This window comes from Orbicella franksi, chromosome 5 (assembly GCF_964199315.1).
Source record: "Orbicella franksi chromosome 5, jaOrbFran1.1, whole genome shotgun sequence".
NCBI lineage: Eukaryota > Metazoa > Cnidaria > Anthozoa > Scleractinia > Merulinidae > Orbicella > Orbicella franksi.
Window position 1 is genome coordinate 15,832,771 of NC_138149.1, and position 7,932 is coordinate 15,840,702.

At 39.1% G+C, this 7,932-nt stretch overlaps 1 protein-coding gene across 1 annotated transcript; it reads left to right on the plus strand.

The window, feature by feature from the left end:
- The first annotated feature begins 6,943 nt into the window (after nucleotides 1-6,943).
- On the plus strand, nucleotides 6,944-7,932 carry LOC145487355 (uncharacterized). The gene has a single exon (XM_081466118.1). The coding sequence runs from the start codon at nucleotides 6,951-6,953 to the stop codon at nucleotides 7,674-7,676; it is 726 nt and encodes a 241-aa protein (XP_081322244.1). The 5' UTR covers nucleotides 6,944-6,950; the 3' UTR covers nucleotides 7,677-7,932.

Below are 7,932 nucleotides of genomic sequence, written 5' to 3' on the forward strand. Positions count from 1 at the left end.
TTAAAATAGTACTCAATTGCCTGTCTGGTAGTTTGTAATTGAACTAACGGATCAATTTTATTTTTCAAATTAATTTCATAAGTTTCAACAGCATCTTTTAGAACTCGTTTAACAGGCGTTGTTTTAGTTCTTGGAGCTGGAATGGGAGGTTTTTTTTTGTTCTTGGTTTAGGTATTGGTTTTTCTACCTTCAACATAGCTCCAATAGGTAATTCTATCACTTTTGTTCTTGGAGCTGGAACAGGTGGTTGTTTAGTTCTTACAGCTGGCACAAGTTTAATCGTTCTAGGTTTTGGAACTGGTATCTGACCACCAATATAACCATCTCTGAACTCAGGTGGTGGGGGAATTATGAGATTTTCATATTCCCAGACCATTTGTATGACACCTTTGCGTGGTTTAGGAATTGGTTTTTGTTGATCTTTCAACAACAGATCAATAAGTTGAGATTTTGTCAATTTATTCAAATTTAATTTATTCATCTCTACTATATTATAGTTAGATATTATCATAATATTTTTCTTATTCATACTCATTACTACCAATATATTAATACCGACATCGGTTTATATCTAATTTGGAGGGGTAATTTTTTATGTGATTTTCAGTAACTTGTGACTGAGGGTTGTATTGATGAGGCTATAATATTATTTCACATTGAGCAAATGGTGAGGCAAATTTTGATTTCTGGAGGGATGTGGTGAAAAAGTAGGAAAAAATGAAAAGCCATGATTTTGAAATGGTGAGCCATTTTTTGATTTCTGGAGGGGTTGGAAGATTGTTTTTTGAAAAAATATGAAAAATGCGTGTTTCGAGTTGGGGCCCGGTGAGGTAATTTTTTTGATTTCTAGAGGGGTGGTAGACACGAAAATTGCTCACGAGCGGGCTTGAAACGGAAGTTGCTCTGAGAGGGCTGAAAATACATTTTTGGAGAGTGAGCCCGGCGAGGGTATTTTTTTGGGGGGGAAGGCCGTTTTTGCATAATGTCTTAGTAGTCCCATTTCCTATACTACTCAGGATACCCGAAGCTAACATGAATAAATTTCAAATTGGAGGTAACTTTGGCTTGTAAATTAACGCTGTAATGCTGCTTTCTGTTGAAGTAATCCTGGGGGTTATCTGGGGGTGCGTTTATTTCGATGTGACAACCGTCTATAGCGCCAACTATTTGGGGAATCCCGTATTCCTCTTCAAACTCATCGATCAGTTTCTGTAACTTTTTGTCTCGTTAATGGAAACCTAATAAACTGGTCTTTCAGTCGGAGAAGAGAAAGTTCGAACTCGTCACAGATAGTTTTAGCGGTAGACATCCCAATTCCAAATTGCCGTCCACAGCTTTTGAAGCTATCCCCTGTTGCTAGCCTCCACAGCGGAACGGCAATTCTTGCTTCGACGCTTACAGGTAAATGCATTCCTATGCGAACTGGACCATTTATACGAGCGCAGTTTATATAAGACGCGAAGTGCTCGTATAAATCATGTGGTTCACGGCTTATTAGCGACTCTGTTTGCGGCTAATACCTCGCTTTTGTGTTGGTTGTCATAGCAATCGCGGAATAGTATAATATTCTGCCCTGGGTATTGTTATTCATGAAATGTAAATAAGGTATGGGGAAACGCTCTGGCTTGGGACGAGTCCAAACGAGACGAAGAGTCTGGAGGATGCGCTCCAAAAACCCGGATTCCTCGCGGAGGAGGAGGGCGGGTCGCTACATCTAATCTAAACGGCGGCCTAGAGTAGAGTGCAAGGGGTGGGCCCAACGTGGACCTTTATATTCATAATTTAGAAGTCTCCAGGGCATATTATTAACATATGCAAATGACTTTGGATAGCGCGAGCGGAAGAAAAACTTGCACTTAAGCAGTGCGACTCGCGTTTTACGTATTTATGTTCATATATGTTATTTACCGGCTGGGAGGTCCTTGTAGTGAAGATCTGTGACGAACTCAAGCCCGAGGTCACAATTTTTCGCTATACGGACCAGCCGTAGGCCAATAAATAACGTTTTTTTCCTCTCTCTCCCACCTTACGTTTTGAAATTGTTGATCATTTCCACACAAACATCGCGCGCGCGTTGCCTTGACTGTGGTCACAGATAGGAAAATCCGGACCGCGCTAAGAGCCAATCAGATTGCAGGATTCGTTAAGAAAAATAAATGTATATTGAACAAGCGTGAGGTCCGTAAAAGAGAATGAATGAGACTAATATTCCCTAATACAGACAGAACAATTTACTTCAATAACGTATTTATTATAATGGATCTTTTAAAATTCTGCTGACACATGAATGCATCAATTCTCGGTAAGCGCGCGAGCCAAGGTCAATTATATGTTTGCTTGTCTCAGGCCGCTTTCGAGAAAGTTTAACTAAAACTGTCCTCCAGACATAAAGGAAAATATATTTCTACTTAAGAAGACACTGTTTTCTTTCGTGCAAAAAAGGTGATTTACCGAAACGAGAGAATATGATCTGTCTGTTGCCGAAACTATTTCTGAGCGGTCCAGTATGGGGCGCTGAGAAAAGCAATCAGAATTATCCTCTGCCTCGTGGACCAATTTGCCAAGCATATAATAAGGATAATTACAGATGCATTTATATCATTTCGGCATGATCGTGCATCACTGTAATACCGAGTTTGATAGCGCGGCTTTGCAAGCTATGCAGTTAAGTTGTATTTAACACACTTGCTTTTCATAACAATACATACCTTCTTTTGGGTTTGTTTGGTTGCGTCAAGCAAGACCTCAATACGTGACTTCTCTAAAGCCCACGTTCACTTTAGAGAAGCATTCGATTCCAAAGTCCGAAGATAATTGCTCATATACCATGATGGCTAAGCCAATGAAAACTCTTGGATTGCATTATCCATTGATTCAGCTTTTAATACTACACGTTAACACATCCGTCTCCTTAGGAGGCTCGTTCGATATCAATAACGCGCTATAACACTATTTTATGCTTGCACCGGCGTTATAACATGTCTTCCGTCGCTTCGTGCACACCTATTTTAAGTATCTGAACAATATTTGAGAGGGAATAGGACGTCCTTCTTTGATTTACATTTGTGGTATATATCGTAACGCAAGCGGAAAACCGAAAAATCATAATAAAAAAGAAAATACGAGAGACTAAACAAATCTGTGCAAATACGAGGAGGACATGTGTTTTACGATCAAGCTTGATATTTGCATTTTTACAAATTGTTTTTGGTGCGTCTTCAATGATAGATTACGGTGATTGAAACAAGCCTTAATTAATTTTTTTGCTCCATAATTGTTTTTTTTGAAAGAAAAAGAAAGAGCAATGCAATCTAAATGAAAAAGTCTTTATGTGTCTCTACTGGAGTTCAGTTAACGACTTCATAAAAAGAACGTCTCCATAAAACAAACGCCTCCATACACAGTAAGTTGTCTAGCGATCATTCTCTCTCTAAACAGTGACAGAGACAAACTTCCATGTCAAGTTGAAAAGCTGGAACTATCTGTTCCCCCTCGTTGCTGAACGATTCAAGAAAATAAATTTCGTGCAGCTTCAAAGGTATCATGAAGAACAATGAGGCATAAATATCACCTATTAGAAATAGCCGATAAAATACGCGCGCTGATTGGTTAAAAATCGTGTTTCTATAACACGTAATGATGGTCTGAGCAAAGATAATTTACATTTTGATGATGTTATATTTGGTATGTGCCGCCCCAAAACTGTAGGTTTTGAGCTGTTATTATTCCAATCTGCAACAACAACCAACCATTTTATTTTGCCAGATTTACAAGAAAAGATAAAACCAGCTAGTATAAAAAAACAAAAAAACTACTCAGACTAGTAAGAAAACTAAACAAGCAGAGTAGATAGAAAAAAATAATAACAGGTTTTACCCTGTTTGCCACATACATAATCAAAGCGAAAAAAAAACCCACAAAAAAACGAGATATAAACATATAGTTAAGTGAATGACAAAAAAAAAAGAAAGTAAAAAGTAATTTTACTCTACCAGTTAATGATAAGACCAAACTTGTATGTAAGTTTGTTTGGAACAAACAAAAACTATCTAAGGTAATAATACTAAGCCAATCTAAACTCTCTCGGTCTCCGAGGGTGGGGATGGAAGGCTTCGCCAGAGACTGTGTAGTGACAGCAAGTCCTGACTCGTACCCAGTGCTCCTATTAGACCACTCATAAGTATCTTAAACACTCATGATTGATCCAATAGGTTTACCTCCAGGCTCGCCAGATGTGTTTGCTTAAGCTCTCGGCGCACTGCCAGGCATGGGATATCCATAAGGCACTGGAAAGCTGGTGTGAACATTGTTAACATTACAACAGGGCACTGGCGGTGTAGTGTAATGTAGTGTAATATATGTAATAGGAGCACTTTCATGTACACAGGAAGTGTTTTCCAAGGCACGGGATATCCGTATGGCATTCGAAAGCTGGTATCAAAACACGAGGTTTTGAATGCTTCATGGATATCCCGCATTGCTTAAATAGTCAACCGTCAGCCTCCCTCCTGTTAGGATTTTAAATAATTTGTGTTCTATTTGCAAAATTAGTTTGATTATTTATAGTGCCCTCAATTGCTTAATACCCTATAAAATAATCCAGTACGCCGTCGACACAACTGTTTTTGTTCAAGATATTCGGTCTGTTCATAGACTCTTTGATCTGCTGCAACAATTTGGAAACTGTTCTGGTCTCCGAATAAATCAATCTAAATAAGAAATACTTTGGCTGGGATCATTGCGTCAGAGAAAGGATTCCATTCTTAATCTAAAATTAAGCGATGAGTCTGTTTACGCATTGGGTGTATATTTTTCATATGATGAAGAACTTGCCACTAAAAATCTTCTTTGAAAAGTTTCCCAAAAAGACACTCAACATTTGGTCGTCTCGAGATATATCTATGTATGGAAGAGTAAATGCAGTCAAAACGTTGGTAATATGCACACTAACTTTTATTTGCAGCGTGTTAGACACTCCAAATGGGTTTACCGATAAAGTAAACAACATAATATTCGATTACATATGAAAGTACAAGAATCCAAAACTCAAAAAAAAAACGACTTAAATCAAATATAAGAACGAGGGGGGCCTAAATATGCTAGATTTTACGCCATTTGATAAAGCATTAAAGATAGCCGGGTAAAGCACTTGTACGCTAACGATAAAAGACCATGTAAATTTATCCCACTATCCTTACTTTCCAATGTTGGCGGCAACCTTCTTTTCCGGTGTAACTATGACATCCAATATCTACCACTGAATGAAAACTTATCAAAATTCTATCGAGATATAATTTCCCACTGGCAGAAAATTAATAGCACTAATCCGAAAACAAAAGGAGACGTACTAACTCAAATAATATGGAATAATCAGTTTATTCGAGTATACAAGTCATCTGTCTTCTACCATGGTTGGAAAAAAGTCAGCATTGAAAATCTCTCGTGCCTTTTCGACAACGAAATTAACACCTTGATGTCTTTTAAAACCTTCATGCAGAAATATAACGCCAAGAGTAATTTTCTACAGTATTACAGCCTTCTGTCTGCAATACCGCAGAATCAGAAAACCGTGCTAAAGCAGGAATGTCTTCTACCGTCAACTGAATACGTACCACTTGAAATCGAAAAGGTTACATGCAAAACAATTGACAATACTTTACTGAATCAGCAGCACTTCCCTCCTCCAACTGCAGACAGAAGACTTATTGAACGCGGCTTTATCTTTCAAGAAAGACAAAAAATCTATTCACCTCCTTTTCCTGTCGCAAATGGGGTACAATTATCCGTGTTTCAATATAAAATAGTTCATAATATCCTGTATACAAATAAAATTCTTTACAAGACGAAAAAGAAACAGCAACCCAATTGTCCTTATCGCCATGACATTGATCAGACACCACTCCATTTATCTGTCGAATGTCCAATTGCTAAATCCTTGTGGAATAAATTTACAAAGTGGTACTACACTACATGTAGAGGAAACATTGCTTTAGAGGTGAATGATATTATGTATGGTTTTTAAAATACACATCGTCCGGCTTAACTCTAAATCACCTGATCACAATTGGAAAATATTTTCTTTACATTAGCGCAGTACAAGATGAAAAAAGACAATTAACTATTGCAGGCTAGCTGTGCAAATACAAATATTGTTACTATCCATTTGGAAGTAACTTAATTAAATTATCGATTTGTAAGTAATTGTATTGTATCGTAATATTAGTATTGTTCTCAGTAGCATAAGTATCGTTTTGTTAGTAATGTCAACTATTATACTACAGGCTGAGAAATTTCTGAAATGTGATTGGCTAAGACCAGTAGTATTTAAGCCAAATTTGAAATACTTACGTGTAAAAATTACAGCCAGTTTCCATGGTAACTGAAAAATTATTGTTTCTAATTTTAAAACAATGGCGGATAGATTTCCCGATTCTGACGCGAAAGAACTACAACAATTTAAGGAAAATGCCGAAAATTCGAACACAAAGAAAAGCACTAAGACCTGGGTTACTGTTTGGACCACATGGGCTGAAGAAAAAGGATACAGTCCAGATATTGTAAGCCACGAAGCCAAGGAACTTGACGAGATGCTTCAGAAGTTTTTCGCCGAGGTGAGAAAGAAGGATGGTTCAGACTACGAGCCAGACAGTTTGCGGGTAATGATAGCGTCCCTGGACCGTCATTTATAGGAAGCAGGCAGCAGCATTTCCATTGCCAAGGACAGAGAGTTTGTCAACAGTCGCAAAGTACTCGAAGGGAAAGCTCGCTTCCTCCGTGAACAGGGCTACGGCAAACGTCCCCGTGCATCAAAAGCACTAACCACTGAAGACGAAGAGCTGTTGTGGTCCAAAGGGCTCCTTGGCAGCCAGTCTCCGAAGTCCCTAATAACCACAATGTGATTTCTTTTGACGCAGCATTTCGGATTACGAGGCTGTCAGGAACACCATGACATGTATGTCGAAGATTTTTCATTCACCAAAGACGACAATGGCGTCGAGTACATCACGTACGAAGAAAATCCCACAAAAACGCGTCAGGGCGGCCTTCGCAACAAAAGAAGAGTGGTTCAGCCGAACATGTTTGCAACTGGTGGGCCAAGATGTCCAGTCAAGCTTCTAAAGACGTTCCTGGCACACAGACCCGAGGAAATGAAAAACAGTGGGCCATTTTACCTCGCGGTGATTGAGCGCCCTAAGTCTCAAGTGTGGTATAAGCGACAGAGAATGGGGATCCACAGCATTAATTCCTTCATGAAATCTATGGCTCTTCAGGGCGAGATTGAAGCTAAACGGCTCACAAAGCACAGTGCACGGAAAACGCTGGTGAAGAAACTCAAAGCTGCCAACCAACCTCGCTCCGCAATTATTGGCGTCACTGGCCATACAAACGAGCGCTCTTTAGCCGACTACGAGGAAGGCGATGAGAATGAACAACGGCTGATTTCCTCAATCATAAGCTCTGACGGTCAGGCAAGCACGTCCAACCAACGCCGTCCTCTTCAGAATGTTGGCCTTTCCTCTGATGTGGAAAACACGCTGATGATGAATGAAGAGCGGTTGACTACAATCAACAATTTCCACGGCTGTCAAGTGACCATCAACTACCAGCTTAGCCAGAAGTTTCCCGAGCCGAGGTGCAGTGTTCCACAGGCAGAATCGATTGCAGATGATTGTTAAACTTTGATTGATGAGCCTATTAAAAACTTTCACTCTTTAGAACTGAGATTTACAGACATTCGAGTACAGTTTCATCACAGTTGTGTGCTGTGTGACCATATGTGATGTTGAAGCGATCACATGTTTAATCACATGTCATTGTAAAGCCATTCAACTGCGCGTGACTAAATAAAAATATGTGTGTTATATGAAATGCAAAATTTCTTTGCCTTGTAGTATAAACAAAAAATAGTACGGTTTCTTCGGGGTATTTGGG

What these genes read in the sequence shown, in the direction of transcription:
- LOC145487355 (XM_081466118.1), top strand. Translation starts at nt 6,951, where the DNA reads ATGTATGTCGAAGATTTTTCATTCACCAAAGACGACAATGGCGTCGAG.